The sequence below is a fragment of the Apteryx mantelli genome, chromosome 9, assembly GCF_036417845.1.
Source record: "Apteryx mantelli isolate bAptMan1 chromosome 9, bAptMan1.hap1, whole genome shotgun sequence".
Taxonomy (NCBI): Eukaryota; Metazoa; Chordata; class Aves; order Apterygiformes; family Apterygidae; genus Apteryx; species Apteryx mantelli.
The window spans coordinates 30,632,214-30,651,917 of NC_089986.1; the positions used below are offsets into that span (position 1 = coordinate 30,632,214).

General features: G+C 61.3%; 1 protein-coding gene across 1 annotated transcript in view; it reads left to right on the forward strand.

Moving 5' to 3' along the window:
- CROCC2 (ciliary rootlet coiled-coil, rootletin family member 2) overlaps positions 1-19,704 on the forward strand; it is a 29,267-nt gene that overhangs the window by 2,914 nt on the left and 6,649 nt on the right. Inside the window, exons 5-31 of the mRNA XM_067302204.1 lie at positions 33-116; positions 758-822; positions 1,575-1,725; positions 2,385-2,644; positions 3,124-3,220; positions 3,603-3,764; positions 3,945-4,144; positions 4,237-4,419; positions 4,653-4,797; positions 5,219-5,365; positions 5,492-5,722; positions 5,800-5,993; positions 6,251-6,378; positions 6,468-6,637; positions 6,904-7,071; positions 7,336-7,470; positions 10,107-10,250; positions 12,239-12,477; positions 12,622-12,781; positions 13,161-13,328; positions 13,560-13,911; positions 14,017-14,153; positions 16,324-16,444; positions 16,728-16,891; positions 17,597-18,037; positions 18,109-18,258; positions 19,334-19,525. Coding sequence (XP_067158305.1) covers positions 33-116; positions 758-822; positions 1,575-1,725; positions 2,385-2,644; positions 3,124-3,220; positions 3,603-3,764; positions 3,945-4,144; positions 4,237-4,419; positions 4,653-4,797; positions 5,219-5,365; positions 5,492-5,722; positions 5,800-5,993; positions 6,251-6,378; positions 6,468-6,637; positions 6,904-7,071; positions 7,336-7,470; positions 10,107-10,250; positions 12,239-12,477; positions 12,622-12,781; positions 13,161-13,328; positions 13,560-13,911; positions 14,017-14,153; positions 16,324-16,444; positions 16,728-16,891; positions 17,597-18,037; positions 18,109-18,258; positions 19,334-19,525 — 4,788 coding nt within the window. The remainder of the gene's footprint in view (positions 1-32; positions 117-757; positions 823-1,574; positions 1,726-2,384; positions 2,645-3,123; positions 3,221-3,602; positions 3,765-3,944; positions 4,145-4,236; positions 4,420-4,652; positions 4,798-5,218; positions 5,366-5,491; positions 5,723-5,799; positions 5,994-6,250; positions 6,379-6,467; positions 6,638-6,903; positions 7,072-7,335; positions 7,471-10,106; positions 10,251-12,238; positions 12,478-12,621; positions 12,782-13,160; positions 13,329-13,559; positions 13,912-14,016; positions 14,154-16,323; positions 16,445-16,727; positions 16,892-17,596; positions 18,038-18,108; positions 18,259-19,333; positions 19,526-19,704) is intronic.

A 19,704-nucleotide genomic window follows, 5' to 3' on the forward strand; every position in this document is an offset into this window, starting at 1 on the left:
CTCTCCTTTCCTGCCTGTCCCTTTTGGCCAAGGTTTTGCAGTACAAGAGGAGATGTGGGGAGCTGGAGCAGCAGCTTCTAGAGAAAACCTCAGAGTCGGAGCCTCGAGAAGAGCTGGTCAGTACAGATGGGCTGCCCCGGCAGGGGTGCAGAGCAAGGCGGGAGGCGTGCTAAGCCCTGACCCCAGCTCTGCCACTGCCCCGCATAGCACCATCCTCACGTACACTGTGTGCCTCAGTTCAGCTAGAGAAAATGGCCTTGCTGTTAATAATTACAGCCTGTGGGCTGAAGGCAGGCTCTCCAAGCAGGTCAGGATGGTTGGATAGTGCCCAGGCCCCCTGCAAACTGTTCCTGCCCGTGGTCAGAGCAGGAAAGGGAATGGGGGAGGCTCTATGGCAGTGGGAAGTCCCCTTCCAGGAATCAGTGTGGGAAGGAAATCACAGCAGAGCACAGGCACGGGCTGTCTGGGATCCTGGGAACACTTCTGGGGAGGGGAGAGAGAGGCATGGGCCTCAGAGTTGGGTCCTCAGGGTTTGCCCAGGCTTTATATGGCTCAGGTTGTTTGCAGCCCTTTTATATAGCCCAGACAAGATTTTTGGATTTCCTGCAGTGGTTTCCAGTTCCTCTCCATGCCTCCTACAGTCTAGCCTGGCTGAGGAGACACCCTTGGGGCAGGGGTCTGTCCCTCATTGCCTCCCTTTCCTTCTCGTGCCTTCTCCTGCCAGCTGGAGTCCAGGGAGCCCGGGGTGCTTTCGGAGCGGGACCAAGGCCGCAGCTCCAACCTGGAGATCACCCTCATGCATCTGGAGGATGAGAAGCAGAGGTGAGCAGGGCCCAGACCGCAGGCACGGGGCTCCTCACAGCCTGGTAGATGGCAACGCCAGGGGCTGGTGAGCCCCCAGTAGGTGGGCAACAGGCTCTGCATCTCCTTGCCCAAGCCCTGTATCCCCAGCCAGGTGTATCTGTTTCCAGTTTCCAGTCCCACCCGGGCAGACTGTCTGGTTCCTCGGCGCTGTCCTCAGCCCCATTCGGGGCTGCATGCTCAGCTTGTTCTCACCCTCGTGTGGGGAAGACAAGCTGGCTTGTGTCCCTCAGAGCTGAACGTCACATCCACGTGCAGGTGCTGCCCCGCAACAGGGACCCCCTGCAGCCAGCCAGCAAGAGGCAGAAAGGGGACTCTTCTCTGTCATGCTCCTGGGTCTAAACCCTCCCTGCCTGGACTCAGCACAAGCCTGTAGGGGTCCAGGCAAGACAGAAAAAGCTCCTCAAGCTACTGGGACCTGCAGCTCTGCTTCACACCGCTGAGCAGTTGCAAAATCCACATGGGGTCTTCCCTGCCTCTGGCATTAGGATGTTTGAGGAGCAAGGCAGGCCCCAGAGCAAAGATGCCCCTTCTGGAGAGTGCAGACCCCAAGCCAGGCAACAGAGATGATTGCCCCAGGTGCATCAGGGTGAGGAAAAGAGGGCAAATTCTGAAGACCGCCAGGGTTTCTCTCCCAGGGTGGCAGACCATGGCTGACCACAGAGCTCGGACTCTTGACATTCACATGCTGGTGGGGCTGGTCTGTGCACTAGGAGCGCCGGTTTGTCACAGATGAACTCACTCCTGCGGGAGCAGCTGGAACAGATAAAATCCTCCAACCAGCGCCTGGCAGGGGAGCTGGAGAAGGCCACAGTGGACGTCCACCGCTTGAGAGGCGAGCTGGAGCAGTACCACAGCAGAGAGGTGAGGCCCTGCTCTGGCTCATTCTCTAACCTGGGCTGAAACCTTCCTGAATCACAGGGACCTCGCGGGTCTGTGAGGTGATGCAAAGACAGTTATTGGACAGGGAGAGACAGGACAGTGCCCGGTGGGCAGATTGGCAGCTGGTGCGGAGGGCAGCTGGGGAGCCATGCCCTCTCTTGGCACGGTGCTAACTCACCCTGCAACTTGATCCTCGCATCCTGCTCCCATCCCTGTCAGAGCTCTGGCACCTCTTGGAGGAGCGAACGCGGCGAGACCCTCCTGCTCTGGCACCAGGCAGCCTCGCTGCGCGGGCGCTTCATGGACCTCCGGGCTGTCACAGAGAGGTGGGTGCCTCAAAACACCCCTCCAGGGAAGACAGCCGCACAGGAGTCCTGCTGAGGATGGCCTTGACACATGGAGCCTGGGGAGGGTGGGAGGCAGGGCCTGTGGGTGCCAGGCAGGGCAGACAGACCCCAAGTCCAGCCTCGAAGCATATTTCCTACCCTGACCCAAAGAGGGACCTCTCTGTCCTACACCTCAGGGTGAGGACACAGCCAGGGCTGAGGGAGTCACAACCTGCTGCAGGGGAGCAAGAGCAGAGCAGGGGTGCAGAGCCCTGTGCAACTGAACAAGCTGGGGATGTTGCACCAGCACTGCAGAAAGCCAAGAGGATGTTCTCTCCCATCACCAGAGATCTGGCTGAGGCAAGGACAGACATGGCCAGGATGGCACGACGCCTCCACACAGCCTGCCTTAACCTGGACTCCAACCTCCGCTTGTCCCAGAGCCACACCGCCTGCTCCCTGGAGAAACAGACCCTGCACGGGGCGCGCTTGGAGCAGCAGCTCCGGGACAAGGTCCAGGAGATGATACAGCTCCAGAGCCACTGGGATGGAGAGAAAGTGGAGCTGAACTCCAGGTAAAAGAGCACTGACTGTGGTCTCTCTCCATGTGGGTTGTCTGGAGGATCTGAGCAGCAGGTACTAGGGCAGAGCTCAGGCAACAGGCCTGGGACTTTGGCAGTGAAACTCCTGACTCACTGCCGTCCAACGTGTGGGGAACTGGGTGTGCATTATGGACAGCACGTTTCTCTATGGGCCAATGTCTCCGAAACAGGCCCCTTAGAGCTGCTGACACCTCCTTACATGTTCTTCCTGGAAATGACAAAACAGCGGCCCTGCAAAATAGCCTCGCATTACTCAGGAGATGGCTGTTTACAGGAGCTGCCAGCAGCGGGTGATTCATTTTCCTGCGGTGCGATGTCCTCATACGCTATGCCTGGCCCATCGTCCCGTTCCATCCCTTTGTGCAGAAGTTGTCGCCTCTATGCCAGGGGCTTGCGCGATCCCGCCTGCCAGGCCCCTGCACGTGGCATTCACGGGGCCCCCTCTCTTTCAGGATAACAGAGCTGAGCCTGCTAGCGGAGCGGCTGAAAGAGCAAAACATGGAGAAGGATGAGTCCCTCGCCCGCCTCAAACTAGACATCCAGAAGCTGGTGCGCCCGCCTGCGCCCTCTCCGTCCTGCTGGCCCATTCCACGTGCACCCGCTCCCTCTGCCCAACCCTGCCACTGGCCTCTGAGGGCCTCTTTGTCTTTCAACACAGAAAGCTGCTACCGTAAGGGAGGCAAAGGAAGGCGAGAGTGAACCATTGCTGTGGGCACCGAGTGGCTCTGCTCAGGTGCAGGTCTGGCTCCCACTCTCCGCTCTGCGGTGGGGCCTGGGGCGTTCTGGGTTCAGGTCCCCCACCCCTGCTTGAGTGACTTGGGCTGGTTCCTTAGCCTGTCTCCACGCCTCAGGGTGTCTCACAGCTCCTCCCCAGTGAAGCTTCGCGACAAGACCAGGCTGGGACTCATGGCCTTGTCTTCTCTTTCCACAGTGCCTCTCACAGGACGGCAGGGACAGGGCAGCAGAGGAGGGACCCAGCAGACGGCTCTCCCCGCTGCGCTCCAGCTCCCCGCAGCACCGCCAGGTCTCACCTACATGGGAGCATGAGGCAGTCCTGCAGGCAGCTCTCCACCAGCACCAGCAGCTTGAGCAGGTGAGGGGACATGCAGGGAGAAGGGAGCTCCGGGCTGGGCCGGTGGAGCCAGTGTGGTGGCAGCAGGGACAAGATCTGTCAGGCATGGAGCCCCGGGATGGAAGTTTTGCTCCACTTGCCGTGGCAGCCCTGGCACAGGGGACACATCCAGCTGGATCTTCTCTCTCTCTCTGTGGGCAGGAGCTGCGCTCACAGCTGGAGTCATCCCAAGCTGCACTGCAGGCAGCGAGGAAGCGGGCGAGTGAGTGCCAGCGGGAAGCGCAGGAGGCAGAGCGGCGGGCGCAGGAGCAGCAGCGAGGCCGGGAGGAACTGGCAGAGTCCCTAGAGGAGTGCGAGCGGGACCTGCAGCGCTGCAAGGCCTCTGCGGAGATGCTCAGCCAGTGGGTGCTGGGGAGCAGAGCTGTCGGGTGCCCTGGGCGAGCCCATGGAGGGACTGCAGAGCTCAGCCCCGCTCCTGGCCTTGTCTCCTCAGGGAGAAGCAGGCTGTGGAGGCGAGGGTGGGCAGCCTGAATGAGGAGGTGGACTCCTGCCGCCGGGAAGTGGCCAGGCTGACGGCTGCCAACATGGAACTGCACAGGCACGGAGCCCTCCTGGAGGAGCAGAAAGAGGAGTTGGCCAGCGAGTGGGAGAGGAGCCGGAAAGAGCTGGAGCGAGGGTGAGTTCAGCCGGGCCACTTGGCTGCAGCCACCAGCAAGTCAGCACCCACCCATGGGCACAGGGCCACAGCAGGCAGCCCACCCCGAGGGCCCTGTTCCCAGTGACGGGGAGGCCAGCTCTCGCGTGAGTGCCAGCTGACAGCTCACCCTTCCCCAAGCCAGCGGCGCTGCTAGGGACAGGCCTCATGGCAAGGGTTGTGCTCTGCCATTCGCGTTTTGCCGCCCCCTCCAGGCAGCAATCCCTGGAACAACTGGAGGAGAAGGCCTCAGGCCTGAAGAAAGAGCTGCTGGGGGTGAAGGAGTCGCTCAGCCAGGCCACGTTGGCCAGGGAGGTGCTGGAGGGCGAGAAGGACAGCCTGAGCGGCGCACTGAGGAAGGTGAAGCGAAGTGCATCCCAGGAACCTTGGGTGGGCAGCTGAGGAAGAGGCCTCGCAGTCCGGCTGTCCCTAGCATGGCCATTGCTCCTGCCTGCTGTCCCCCCGCATCCTCCTTCCCCAGAAAATGTCTGTCCATGCATCACTTATCTCAGATGCTTTAGATGCGAGGCGTTAGCTGTTGTGGAGCATTTTGTAGGAAACGCACTGTGTCCGAAAGCAGTATATGGCCAGCGTGTGGCAAGGCGTTAAAGCTGTGCCGGCTAGTCCAGGCCTGTGAGGCACAGGGCAACCCCTCGCGCTTGGCTTTGCCTCTGGCAGGCACCAGCCCCTCTACCTTGGCCACTGTGCCATGTGCCATGGCTGCAAGGGAGGGCCCCCGGCTCTCCTGGGTGACAAAGCTGGGCTCTTCCCCCTCCTGCAGGCTGAGGCCACCTGTGCCAAGCTGGAGCTGGCCCTGAACAAGATGCAGCTGGAGGAAGCGGAGCTGAGAGACTCGCTAGCCAAAATGGCTGCCCTGAATGAGGGCCTCGCACAAGACAAGGTCAGCCTGAACGGCACCGTCCTGCAGGTAATGCACACCCGCACGGCCTCGACACCCACACACCTCCTCCGGCAGAGGACGCAGGAACTCTCCTCTGGGACTCCCCGTGTCCTTCGTCTCCCCGGGGTCCTTTTCCCACCACCTTGCTTCTAGCTGGAGGAGGAGAAGAGCTTGCTGATGGAGCGGCAGCAGGAGCTGGAGCAGGAGCGTGCCAGCCTACGGGAGCAACTGGCACAGCTGGAGCGGGAGCAGGCCCAGGCGAGCGCGGCCCACCGGAGCCTCGAGCAGAGCTGGCAGGCAGCGGAGGAGCGCTGGGGGCGGCTGGAAGGAGAGCTGCTGGCCACGCACCGGCACAACGCCCAGCTGCAAGAGCAGCTGCTGCAGGTACAGCAGGGCCCCTTGCCACCACCTCGACCCCGGAGACAGTGGCTCCCACTCTGCCTCTCCTCTCCCACCCACAGGCGAGTGGCCAGGAGCAAGCACTGGCACAGCAGCTAGCTCAGAGCCACCAGGAGACAGAAATGCAGGCTGCAGCTCTGCTCCAGGCCCTGCAGGAGAAGGAGGACCTGGCCAAGGAGATGTCCAGGCTGGCAGTACAGCTCACGGCACTGGAGAGGCAGGAGAAAGGCCTGCTGGAGGAGACAGAGGCTCTACGGTACTGCCTGCCTCCTGGCTCCTGGTGGGAGGGCTGCCCAGGGCTGGCTCTGCCTCTTGGGGTGTGAGGCCATGGCAAGAACCCCCAACACCCCCGCTGCCCACCCAGGCTGTTCCCACCTTTCCCAGGATGCGTCGGGGTACCTGGGGGTGCGTCGCATTGGCACGGCGGAGAAGAGACAGCCTTGGCCCTTCTCTGGGGCATGGAGGCAGGGGTCCCTGGCAGGGCTGCCCGCTGAGCAGGCTGCTGCGTTGCAGGGCCGAGAGGGACTCCCTGGAAAGCAGCCTGTTCGAGGCGCAGGAGCTGGCGGCCCAGCTGGAGGCCCAGAAGGAGCAGCTGGAAGCAGAGAAGCAGAGCAGCGAGCGGTGCAGGCAGCTCCTGCGAGGTACGACGTGGCCTGCTCAGCCCTTGCGCGTCCTCCCCTTGGCGTGGCAGAGCAGCGTCACTGAGCGGGGACACCCACGTGTCCCACAGCTGAGGTGGAGGAGGCGCGGGAGGAGCTGGTGCAGCGGGAGTCCTCGCTGAGGTCCGAGGCTGAGGCGCTGAAGCAGAAGGCCACGCAGGCCGAGCAGGAGAGGCAGGTAGCCCTCAGGGACCAGGCACTAGCCCACGAGGCAGAGCTGGGACGCCTCCGCCAGGAGAAGGTAAGAGCCCTTACCCCTGTCCCTGCAGCGCAGGACCAGCACACGGCTCCTGCCAACCCCGCATAGCAAACAAACAGCCCTGGGCGGAGAGCTCTGTGGCCAGGCCTGGATCCTGCCTGTACTTTGCCTGCCAGACCTTCTCCCCGTGGGGAGTTGTGCTTTGCCCAGTGCTGTGGCTGGGCAAATGCCTCTGTATGGGGAATGCAGGGCACCAGGCCGCCCCGTGCCCTGTGCATCCGCTAGCGGCTTGCTCTGCTGTGCTCCAGGAGGCCCTGACGGAAGCAAAGGCAGAGGCCATTCGCCGCTTGCAGCAGGAGAAAGAAGAGCTGGTGTCCAAGCACAAGGCGGAGAAGGAGGAGCTGACAGAGGCGATGCGGAGCCTGCAGCAAGAGCGGGACGAAAGCCTCCTTCTGCTGGAGAAAGACAAGCAGCAGGTGAGCGGGGCAGCGCTGCCAGCCCACCTCTCAGGCAGCTGGGTGCTGCGGGAGCCCCGTCGTCTGTGCCTGCTCGGGTCCTGGAGTCCACGTGTCAGGGAGAGCAGTGCCACACACCCTCAGCCACCTCCGCTCTCGCCGGAGGTCACCATGGAGGGAGCCATCAGTGGCTTGACCATGGGGCAGGGAGTGAGGCCTGCTCCTACCTGCCACCCCCTCAGCATGTGGCATGTGGCCAAAGGCTCTTCTTGCTGTGGCTTTCAGGCTCTGTCCCGGAAGGAAGCAGAGAAGAGCTTCATGTTGGAGAAGCTGGGCGAAGCCCAGAGGGAGCTTGCGAATGCCAGGATGGAGATGGATCAGGTCAAGCAGGAGGCTCTCACCCGCCAGGAGCAGGATAAGGTGAGCCCAAATCCTTTCCACATTCCCAAAGTGGCTCAGGACCCTTCAGGAAAGGCTTAAGGACCTGCCTTTCTTAGACAGAAGCTTACAGTGGAGAGGACTGGCAAGGTCAAAACTAATAGCGCTCAGTGAATCCACATGGCACCGTCTCCTACGAAAAGATGGTTGGAATTGGAGTTGCAAGTAGAGGCTGCGATAGAAACGCAGAAAAGAAGGAGGCGTGCTTGCGCTGCAGCATGTGCTGTAATCCGCTTGTAAACCCACTGGGAGCTCTCGCAAGCGCTGGGCGGTTTGGCTTGTTTTTCCAATCTGAAATGCGTGCCTGGGAGCAGCAGGGATACAGGGGGGTCAACACTCAAGAGAGAGGTTCAAAGGGGGATGTGCACAGGAAGAACACCCCCCCCAACACAAAACAAACAGTCCGTGGAGGGTAAGGAAATCCAGCCAGAATGAGTTTGCAAAGCGTTGACATCAAAGGTTGTTTGGGAACCAAATGCAACTGCATAAAAAAACGCCTTCCCAAAATTCCTGTAACAGCCCTCCCCACCTCCAGCCTTTTGCAAACCTCAGTGCAGGCTACAAATAGTATGGCAGCAAGCAGGGAGGTTTTGGACCCCGGCTTTCCTCTGTGCAGACCTGCTCTTCTGGCCATCCCTGGCAAAAACCATCCCTTCCGTGAGAGATGATGCTGTGGGCATGAGGAGTCCCCAAAGCATCTGCCTTGCTGTTTGCCACTGCTGCCACACACACCCACACTGTAGGGCATGACATACCTCCAACTGCCAGCAGCAGCCGGCCTTTCAGGGATGAGGACGCAGGCCAGGGAGTGGGAGAATAAAAGCCCATGCACCCACCTCCTCCCTTGGAGGCAATGCCAGGCTGGCAGGAGGGCCTTTCTCTCTGCTTGGGCTTCATCATAGCTCCTCAGCGGGAGATGAGGCAGCAGATGACAAGGGCTGGGACACTCCACCCGGCTCCACACCAAGGAATGCAGCCCCTCTTGCACATCCCAGCCAGGACACGTCTTTCTGATAGTCCATTCGGACCTCGTCCTACCCTGGCCAGGAGCAAGGACAGCTGAAACCACAGGAGACATTATTCTGCGTGACCTGTAGTTCTAACTCTCTAGCACATGTCCAGGGCTTGAAAGGCTGACTTGGCCTCAGCATGAACGCTCCTCAGCCCTGTGCTGAGGCCGAGCATCTGAAGGGCTGAGACATGGATTTCCCCTGTCACTGCTCTGCAGGCTGCTCTTTGTGGATGAGAGCAGCTCTGCTCAGGAGAGAGTGGGCTACAACGGGCGCAAGCCACACCAGCATCTCTGGAGAGAGCAGGCTTTGTAACGGCAGTCCAGAAGCCACCCTCCAGCACTTCACTCTCATGCTGCATGCATAGGCTTGGGCAGAACGTGCATGGAGAAGCTTGCGCCACCAGGAAATATTTCTTTTCCACCTGGTTCAGGAAGCAGCAAGCCCAGGGCAGCCGGAGGGGAGCTGTGCAGAGCCCTTCCTTCCCTCGGCCTCGTGGCAGGGAGGACAGCCATGTGGACAGAAGCATGCTGAGCAAGAACATCTTTTGCCCTAGCTACCGATGGACAGGGCAGTCCAGCAGCAGACCCAACGAGATCTTAATCGGACTGCTCTGAGCTCACTGCTCCGAGCTAAAGTAACTGATTTTACCAGCCCTTGGTGTGCCTGTTCCCCATCCGCTCAGCCTCGGTCATGGTTGTGGGGCTGTGCCTCAGGAAGACTGTAGGAAGCTGGATCCAGTGTAGAGGAAGCAGCAAAACATTGGAGGGATGAACCTGGCTGTGGGGGCAGGCTCACGGGATGGAAACCTTGGCCAGAGCCATGCCAGGGCAGCAGGGCGAGAGCGCGCAGCCAAGCACAGTGAAGGGAAGGGTGTTTAGGGAAGAGCAGGGAAAGGTAACCAAGCAATAGGCTCAAACTTAGCACAGAAACTTTTTAGGCTAGACATCAGGAAAAATTTCCTAACAATAAGGTCAATTAGACCATGGAATAATCTTCTCAGGGAAGTGCTGGAATCCCCATTGCTGGAGACGTTCGTACTTGGTCTAGACAACTCAGCCGGGACGTTCTGTAGGGAACGGCTCGGCGCTGGCAGAGGGGCTGGGCTGGATGAGGTAATAGGTCGTTTTCCATCTCTGCATTTTATGGTTCTACGAATTTTAGCTCCATTAGAAACAGGAGAGAGCAAAAAAAAAAAGAAAAAAGAGCAAGGGCAAGCGAGAGAGAGGGAAAAATGCAGCGACAACTCAGGCACAAGAGAATGGCTCAAACAGCATTCAACATGGAAGAAAGGAGACCCGGCGTTTCCCTTCTGCCTGCACGACCGTCCGCAGGGTGCACCGAGCCTGAACAGCTCCTGCGGCAGGAGTCAGCCCTGCTTCTCCTCCACCTCCCATCCAGCCATGCCGGTTCCCCAGGGCCTGGCAGAGGTGGACACCTGGGTCGCAGCACAGGGGCAAGGGAGGAGCTGGGCCGTGTTGCCCAGGGGGGTAGTGACGCCAGGGGACAGGGTGGCCATGCGTGCGAGCTGTTTGGGGCAGCACAGAGTGGGCGAGGGGACCGCAGCAACCTCCTGATGTCTCTCACCCCAGCTCTCCCCTCCCTTAGGATATGGTGGCCAGCGTCACCAGGGAGCTGAGGAACCTGCAAGCCCGGTTTGAAGACGCCGTGGCTGCCCACCAGCGAGAGGTCAAGGGCTTGAATGAGCGCGTGAAGGAGCTGGTGAAGGAGAAGGCGGCCGGGGCACAAGAGGTATGCGTTGCCCGCCCGCGGCAGGCTGAACACGGTGGCTCTGCCTCACTCCTGGCTCTAACATGAGTCCAGGGGGGCCATGAAGCCGCACGGAGCCCTGCCGCAAGCACCCCGGCGCCTCGAGGGCCCCAAGAGTGGGGATGTGGGCCAACGGGAGGCGAAACGTGATGCCCCTTCCCAGTGGGGCCTGGCTCCTTTGCACGCAGCTCTGGGAAGTCAGGAGTCAGCATCGGAGCAGAACGGCCCCCAAGCAGAAAGGGCAGGAGGGGATGGGGGGAGAGAGGATCAGGGGACTTAAAGAGGAAGAGAGAGTAATTTAACATGACAGGCTGTTTATTTTGGCAAAAATGGTCTCCTTTCAACAGATTTCAAAGCCCAACCCCGGGGTTGGAGGGGGGGACCACACAGACAAGCGAAAGAGTGGGGTTTCGGAGAGGGGGTTAGAGGGGCACCCAGACCCCGGAGCTGGGCCGGGCTCTCCAGGAAGACGGCCCTGCGAGCGAGGCGCGCGGAGGCAGGGTGCGGGCCGGGGGGCAGGCAGGGAGGCGGTGGGTGGAAAGGGAGCGTTTCGGGACTAACAGACTGAGTCAAGGGCAGAGAAACAAAGCGAAATCCTAGCAGGCGCCAGCCCCAGCCTGCTTATCGCCAGGGGAACCGTAAGGTTTTTCGTAGCCTTTTAACCGGAGAAAGGCTCTCGGGAGCCGTGAGGGCACGCACGTGAGTCCCCGCGCTCCGAGCGCACGCCTGCGGGCCCTCGCGTACCCCCGCGCAGCCTCCCTCCTGCGCGCGGTCTCACCGACGCTCCTGCGTTTGCATGTGCGCCCACGCAGTCGCCCAGGCCCGTGCCCCTGCCCGTGCGCACGCACGCCCATGAACGGGCTCGCCCGCCGCTGTGGAGGTACCGAGCCGCGCGCCCGTGCTTGCCGGCACGCGCGTGCGCGCGTGTTCGCTCGCTCCCCTACCCCCTGCTCCTTCCTCCGGGCCAGGGCTCAGCTGGAGTCTTGGCTCCCCCAGCGAAATTTCTAAAGAGACTGTTTATAAAAAAAAAAAAAAAAAAAAATCTAGTAAAGAAATAATTATTATAATCACATTAAGAGCTTTGGCTGTAAAAGCCCTGTGAGCGGGTAGGGCTGCCTTAGCAAGGAAGGAGCCGAGGCTGTTAATGGCAGGGAGTGTGGGGGGTGTTTTCCTGCGTTCTGCTCTTTTTTTCAGTCCCAGTCCACACACACCCCCCTTCCTCCCCTTTATCCTGGGAAATGAAAACAATTTATTTAATGATGGATCGTCCCTTTCTCTGGTCACTGACCTTCTGGGCGAATTTCTGCTGAGCTCAGCGGAAAGCGCGAGGCTCGTTTGTGGATCCCATCTGGGGCTGGGGGAGGGGAGAGGGGAGCTCACCCTCATCCTTCCCGAAAACACAGCAGCAGTCCTGGGGAGCGGGCTGGAGCCGCCGGGCCGGCAGGGAGAGTCTGCACAACATCAGGGCTTTTGTGCGGACGTCGGCTGGGCGTCCCTGCAGCAACGCCCCAGCCCACGTCCCTCGCCTGGCCCCCATCCCGCTGTGCTCCAGGGGCAGGCGCAGGGGGCTGCGATGGCCCCGGGAGTCCCCTCATCCCATCTCCTTCTCTCTCCGTAAGGCCTGGGGGGCTCTGGGAGGCCCGCGGGGGCTCAGGACTGAGTCGGGAGATGCAGGTCTCTCCCCAGGCTGGTCTGCTCCCCGCTCAGCGGTCTTGCCCAGACACACAGTCAGAGGGGACGGGAGCAGACCCTGTGCCCCCCACCTTGGCACACTCCTCAGCTTTCCCCCAGGCGTACATGCAGATCCTGGGCTCGGCACTTCCCTGTCCCAAAAGAGCTTCCCCAAAGCCATTCGTCCCCGCTCTCCTCTCCACTGAGTGGAGGAGCCCGGCTCCAGGCTGGCAGCAGGAGTCTGGCCAAGGACCAGAGTCTGGGAACCTGGGGCTAGGCACGGTGTCTCCCTCCCCAAGGCTGAGCAGCTGAAGGCACAGCTGCGCCTGGCTGAGGATGCCCACACTGGGGCCCGCAAGGAGCTGGCCGACACGCACCGCCGGCTGCGGGAAGGGGAAGAGGCCCGGGAGCGCCAGCGCAAGGAGATACTGGATGTCCGCCGGGCCGCTGAGGATGAGAGCCGGCAGAAGGAAGCACTGCAGAAATCCAACACGGAGCTGCGAGCCGCTGTGGTGAGAGCTGAGAGTGAACGGATCAGGTGGGCTCCTCACACTCGTCGGGCACCGCTGCCTTGTGCCAGGCTCCGCCAGCGCTGCCAGGCACTGGTGCGCAAGAGGCAGGACGGGGCACTGGGCCCCAGCAGGCCCCTTTGCTGGTAAGAAAATGCTCCTCTTGCCCACAGCCTCCAGAGAGCCAAGGAGGAGAAGGAGCAGAAGGTGGCTGTGTTGGAGGAGGCCCGGGCTGCTACTCAGCGAGAGGCAGGCGAGCTTCGGGCCAGCCTGCGGGAGTTGGAGAAGTCACGGCTGGAAGCGCGCCGGGAGCTGCAGGACCTATGCAGGCAGGCAAGTGCCAGCTGGAGACCTGCTGGGGCCCTGCTGTCCCCAGCACATGCATGGTGGCCAGCCCAGCTTAGGAGCATCCCAGCAGGGCCACCAGCACATACTGACAGGCAGCACACTGCAGTCCCACAGTCCCTCTGCCGTCCCTTGCTCTATCCTCATTGAGCCCAGAGAGGGGCAGGCAGGGCCAGACCTTCTCCCTGGGGCCCATGGCTCCACTCAGTGCTGTTTTCCTGGCTCTGGCCAGGAAAGGACTGGAGAGGATCACCAAAGAGTGCTTGCTGAGGGGCTCTGACCCCATTCCTGCTCCTTGTCACTCCCAAGAGCCTGGCACAGCATTTGACCCAGCTGGGCAGCGAGTCTTGAGCCTCTTTGTTTGCAGGTGAAGGCTCTGGAGAGTGAGAACAGCAAGAAGGGCAAAGAGGCCACTGAGCTGCAGGCCCGGATCCTGCAGGAGGAGCAGCACCGGCAGCAGAGCTGCCGGGAGGGCCGGGAGCTGAAGCAGAGGGTGACAGAGCTGGAGAGCAGCCAGGACTGCGCACACAAAGAGGTGGGCATGCCCTGAGGAGGCCACCAGGCTTCCTGGAGAAGGGACATGCTATCGTCCAGCCTGGGGAGGAGAGGAAAAACTCATGCCGCCTGGCAAAGTTACATGCTCTGGGCTCTGTCCAGGTGTGCTGCAGTGTGTCTGCCTCTGGGGAAGCCCCCAGACGCTCCCTGCACGTGCAAGGCAGGGTTCACACACACATTGGTCCGGGCGCTCTGGGTGTTTCCCCACCAGGTGCTGGGCCTGCAGAGGCGGCTAGCAGAGGTGGAGAGAGGGGCCAAGGCCCGAGAGAAGGACCTGCAGGGCAGCCTCAACGAAAGCCGCAGCCGCGAGAAGATGCTGCAGGACGAGCTCCGCAGCCTGGAGCTGAAGCTGCAGCAGGCCAACGGGGCCAGCGATGGCCTCCAGCTGCAGCTCAGCATGGCCGAGGGACGCCTGCGTGGCTTGGAAGCAGAGCTGGAGAGGGCTGAGGCCTCCAGGAGGGCAGCGGAGTCGAAGCTGGGAGGGCTGCGCTCGGCCCTGCGCCGGACCTTGGGGCTGGGCAGGAGAAGCCCCTCTCCGCACCGGGCCAGCTCCCCCACGAAAGGTCAGCGGCAGCCCTGTTGCGGAGCGAAGCCTGTCGCAGCCACGCTTGGGCGCACGGGCTCGGCTTCCCAGGAGGCTGACTCCATCAGTGTCTCCATGTGCACAGGCCCGGAGAGCTCTGCACCCACCCCGGGGCCACCTCCTCCCTTTGGCTCGCCAACGGCGGGTGACATCGACCCCGATCATGTCCACACAGCCTTGAGGGACTTCCTGCAGGAGCTGCGGGACACCCAGCGGGAGAGGGTAAGAGCAGGTCCAGCGCAGGGCTGCCCTTGCTTCAGCCCATTGCTACCCACAGTGTCATGGGCTCTGCACAAGCAGCTGGAGCTGTGTCCCACAGCTGTGGGCGCTGCAGGCCCATGGGGAGCTGGAGGATCATGCTTCCCCCACATGCTTTCTGAAGTAGACTTTAGCCCTGGGGTAGGTTACAGAATATCCAACACGTTGGCGGATGCTACAGTTTTGTTCCTCGTGTCCCCTGCTCCTTTCTCCTGCTCCTCTGTCCTCACCTCTTGCTCCACATGCTCTTACCCTAAAGAGCTGAGCAGCTTCCCAGCACCCACCCTCTCCTGCCTAGCCCTGGTCATGGGAGGGAAGGAGAGGGCTGAGCGCTGGGATGGGGAGCAGGGGGCTGGAGCAGCATTTTCCCCAGCCCACCGGGGAGCTGCGTGTCCTGGCTGCTGCGCACAAGGCAGAGGAACGGTGCTGGCGAGGGAACTGGGGATGCAACATAGTAGGGAAGCAAGGGGAAAGTTGGATCACCCGCTTTCTCAGCTTGGGGTGGCCATGGGAAGTAGTTCTGTGACCTGGCCAGGAAAGCGGGCCAGATACAGGATGCCAGGCCAAATGGGGACACATGAGGGCCTGGATTAGTCCTTCCAGGAACGGCCGTCTCCACACACATCTGAGCCAGGCAGTTTGGCCCCCAGCCAGTCCTGTGGTTTGCCAAGTTTTACCCCCTGGGGAGAGACAAGCCAGGGGAGCAGCCGGGAAGGGGCAGGATCACACCAACAAGCTACATTTCTTTTCATTAAAGAGTCAGCCACTTCCTCTCTGCCACCCTTAAAGTGCCTTGGCCTGCCCCACTCCTAATTTTCACTGCGGGGGAGCAGTGTTAGTGCCAGCAGTGGGTAGCGCTGGTGATTTACACTTGCTGTCAGCACCCAGCCCACACTGAAATGCATCGCCTGTGCCGCCCCAGGGCTCCGCTGAGGCCCCCAGCTCCGGGTGCAGCACCGTGTCCCCATCCCGACCCCGAGCTGACCTTCGAGGCTTGGATGGAGCAATCCATCGTCCGGCCCACTCCCCTTTGGCCCTTCCTCTGTCATGTCCTGTTGCTCAAAACATGGTTCTTGTAAAAATGCATAAATATTTACACAAGAATAATTTAAAAAACATGCTCTGTCAAATAATCAAAGCACCAGAACATCCGAAGAACTTTCAGCCAGATTGGGAAATCAATTATTGCTTTATGACTCCACGCTGTGAAGTTAGAGGTGTTCTCAGTCGTCCCCAGCCCTTCAGGCTGAGGGACTTGCTGGTGCTGGGGAGAACGTCTGTATTCAATTGCATTTCTCCATTAACGCTTACAGAAGTGACGCCACTTGGGTTTGTGGGAGGTTTGATGTCTTAATTAATATCCCAGTTGCTGTTTTTGGGATCACAGCTGAGGGAGGCTTTCACTTGCGCCAGCTGAAGCCTCCTGCTGTCTCGGGCTCAAGGCTGGAAGAGGGTTGCCCTCTCCCAGCTGGCTCCTCTACTCCCCAGAGTCAGCTGGGAGACCTCACCAGGCACCAGTTTCGGTCTCACATCCCAGTTTCTGCCCTGTATCCTGCACCAGGACCTGCAGGAGCCCAGAAACTCCAGCAGTGCCTTGGGCCAAGCGTTGCCTGACAACGCTGTGACACTGAGCCCCCCGTTTTCTCCCAGTGCAAGTCTTGACGCACGCCTGCAGTCAGAGGTGTGCTCAAGCACGTCGAGTTGTGTGATGGGGCCAGGCGAGGCGTGTTGAATGGCAAGGTGGAGGCGTGTGCTAGCCCATGAGTTCCGGATGCTGTGGGATGGTGTGGGGAGCTCCCCGGCAGGATTAGCCAGTGCTCAGTATATCCATAACACCTCGGTGACCTCTCCTTTGTGGGCAGTGGGACATGCCTGCACTCAGAACCGAGGTCAAGCGGGTGCCATGCAGGAGCCAACATGAAGCAATTCAAACTGCTGGGGAGGTGAAGCCACTGTGTAAAGTCTGTGCTCGTGAGCCAACCCCAAGGTGTTGTGCTCCAGCATGGAGACACCACAAACCTCACTCTGCCAGAGGTCTCTGAGCTACTCTGAGAGCCCTCGCTCTACTTCCACCACTGCTTTGGGGGCTACCCTCTTCTCTGCTTGGAGCCTGAAGTTATTTCCTTCCCACCAGGATGATCTGAGGATTCAGGTGATGAACCTGAGCCGGCAGCTGAGCAAGACAGAGCAGGCCCAGGAGCAGACCCATGTGCGCATCCTGCAGCTGCAGAAGTCGCTGGCTGACTCTGAGGAAGGCCAGTCTTTCTCTTCTCCCTCCTCTTCCCCACAACTGCCGGGCACAAGTAGTCCCTGCCTGGCAGGTTGCCACCGGCAGTGGGAGCAGTCAATGAGGCACACAGATGGGGCAGGAGCCCTTGGTCCTGGGGTTGGGGAGGAGCCCCATGCTCACAAGCCACTCTCCATGGAGGGTGGATAGGTCTAGACCACGCTGACCCCATGGGGACACTGTGCGGGGACAGCCACCATCCCTCTTGGAAGCATCTCTGCCAACCCCAGCCTCTCCCCGGCTCCCCACAGGCAAGCGTGGTGCGGCCGGGCGCCTGAGCAGCGTGCAGCTGGCTTTGCGCCTGCAGGACGAGGCCATCCGGAGAGGCGAGAGGGAAAGCCAGAGCTCTGCGGAGCGCGTGGCTGCGCTGGAGCACAGCTTGCAGGCCTGCCGGGACAAGAACCGCGAGCTGGAGGTGGGCAACGGCCGTGGCGAGATAGGCACCCAGGGAGCAGTGCGGTGGGGGACGCGGCGCTGCCTAATGGGCAGAGGACAAGCTGGAGCCCGTTTTATAGGGTGGCTGTGAGCAACAGAGGTCTAAGCAGCCCACATATGCCCCCCATCTTGTTTGCTTAGGGGCAGCAAGTGACCGCACATGGCAACGTTTGTGCTAAAGCTGCCAAACCAGAGGCTAAGAGCAGGAAGTTTTTGCCCTGTGCCTCCCCCTGGCTCCTGGGCTCTGCCCAGCTGGGCCGGGATCGGTTCTTCCCAGGGTAAACGCTGCTGGGCTCAGTGTAAAGGCCCCTGGGCTGCCAGCTGTCCCCATCATGCATCCCATGCATGTCCTGTGCCTGCTACGTGCACTCAGAGCGGTCCCCTTTCTCTCCTTCATGCTGCCAGGGGATGCTGCAAGCACCAAGGTAAGGGGCAGCTCCTCCGGGACAGAGCAGGGCACACGGCTCCTACGGAGCGGGGCCGCCGGCAGGCAGCGTGCCACAGCGTGGGCACGGGCCAGACCGCCATGGCGAGGATGACTGCGGCACAGCTGGGAGGGAGGCAGCGCTGGCACGTAGGGGCTGGTGGAGGTGGGGGCCGTCGTCCGAGCTGGCGACGGTGGGGGTGCGTGGCAGACACGCGGGCATGAGCTGGGCTGGCGCAAGGCACTGTTGGGGCCCCCCAGGACGAGGTGAGAAAGCTGCAGGCCAAGGAGGCCACGCTGGAGAGTGACAAGCAGAGGCTGGAGGAAGTCCTGGAGGCCGCGGAGAGCCGGGCTGGCAGGCTGGAGCTGAGCCAGCGCTCAGCCGCCGGAGAGCTGCAGCGTGCCCGGCTGGGCCTGGCCGACCGCGATGCCGAGGTCCAAGCGCTGCAGGAGCAGGCAGCGCTCCTCCGCCGGCAGCTGGCCCACAGCGAGGCCCGAGCAGGCACCCTGCAGCAGGAGCTGGGCCGCCTGGGCCTCTCGCTGGCCCACACCGAGGGCATCGAGAGCCACCTCAAGGAGAAGGTGCAGAGCCTGGCGCAGGCACTGAGCGAGGCTGCTGCAGGGTCTTCCGCCATGCAAGACAGCATCTCCCAGCTGCAGAAGGCGCTGACAGCTGCTGAGCGGGACCGCCGGGGGCTGCAGGTGAGGAGAACCCGGCTGCAGCCTGGGGAGGTCTCAGCTGCCTGGCCTGAGCAGGACAGTTGTCTCCCCAGGAGCGGCTGGACTCCATGCGGCAGGCACTGGCGGACTGCAAGAGGCAGAACCGCAGCCTGATGGACACCGTGCACATGCTGCAGGGCCGGCTGGCAGAGCTGGAGCCGCGCTGCAGGCACCTGGAGACCCAGCTGGAGCATCTGCAGGAGGTGAGGGGGGACTGTGGGATGGGAGCAGGCTCCCGTCTGCCTGGGGACACCCTGCCTAAGCTCCCTCCCTCCAGGGGAAATGTCCAGAGGCTGGTGGGAATCAGGTGCCAAAGGAGTTGCCTTGTTTTCGCTGCTGCAAAGCAGAGACGATAAATCTGGCACCTTTTCTTGACCTGCCTGGCTCAGCGTGGGGAGTTCATACCGCTCCAAGCACTCTGGGGCTTCTGTCTTGAACTTCAGCTACTGCAGCAGCATGACTTGAAGGCCAGAGTTTGGTTGGGGGAGAAGCAACTCCAGACGGACTGTAGCATAGAAAGGGATCGGGTTCATGTCAAGGAAGGGGAGAGAGTCCAAAACAGGGAACAAGAAGGGCGAATTGGGGTAGAAGGCAGTGGGCAAAGCCCTCCACGGGAGAGCGCCATAAGCTTCTGGGTGCAGAAATGGTGTGCCGGGGAATCAGATTTGCCTCTATCAAAATGCTCCCACATCCACTTTTCCTCCTGCTTAGCCAAGCCACAGGCTGCTAGAGGAATGGCTGTGTTTCCCCCCAGATGTGTCTGCATTTTAGAAATGGGGGGTTAGGCTGTACATGTTTATTAGGAGATAGAAGGCTGCCAGAAGGAAGAGGAGGCACGAGGGGTTAGTTTTTGAGAGGAAGGGCCCAGTTTGCCCTGGTGTAATCAGTCACTGGTAATCAGCATAACTACAGCTCCTGGTCCTACATCTTGGTGGTGCCATGTCCACCTGCCCCACCAGCAAAGCAGTGGGTCCGGAGGCTTTCCTGCCGCTCCTCATAGAGGCAGGGGAAAAGACCCTGAAAGTCTCAGCACCTGGAAAACCCCAGCCCCATTTCTTTCCAATCACTACCTTCCTTTAGGCTTCGACTAGCTTGGCCGGGGCAAGGTGAGGGACACATCCCCACGGAGGGCAATGTTTTCGAGACCTCGTTGCCGTAGCTCAACTGACTCACAGTAACCAGAGCAGCTCGGGCGGGCCTGGTCCCAGGTGTTCGCCCCAGCACCCGCGGCGGTGCTGGGCTGAGCGCCGTGCTGCCTCTCGCCCCTGTGCACTGCAGGTCGTCCGCCGTCAGCAGCAGAGCGAGCAGGAGGCCGTGGCGGCTGCGCGGAGCGCGCAGGGCGAGAGCGGCGCGCTCCAGGAGAGGCTGAGCGCCCTGCAGCGCACCCTCAGCCTCCTGGAGGAGGAGAGCAAGCGCTCGGCCTTCCGCCCGGAGAAGGATGGCTCTTCCCTGAAAAAGACCCTCGCCAAGGTACTGTGCAGGCAGGAAAACCTGCACCCAGAGCGTGACGTGTGATGAGACCCCCGCGCACCCGCACTGCGGCTGGGCTCCGGCGTGCGGGGAAATAAGGAGGCAGATCACGGAGTTCCCATCGCCAGAGGTTTCTAAAGCCAGGGCTGTTTTGGGCAGAGCTCGTGTCCCCGAGCTGA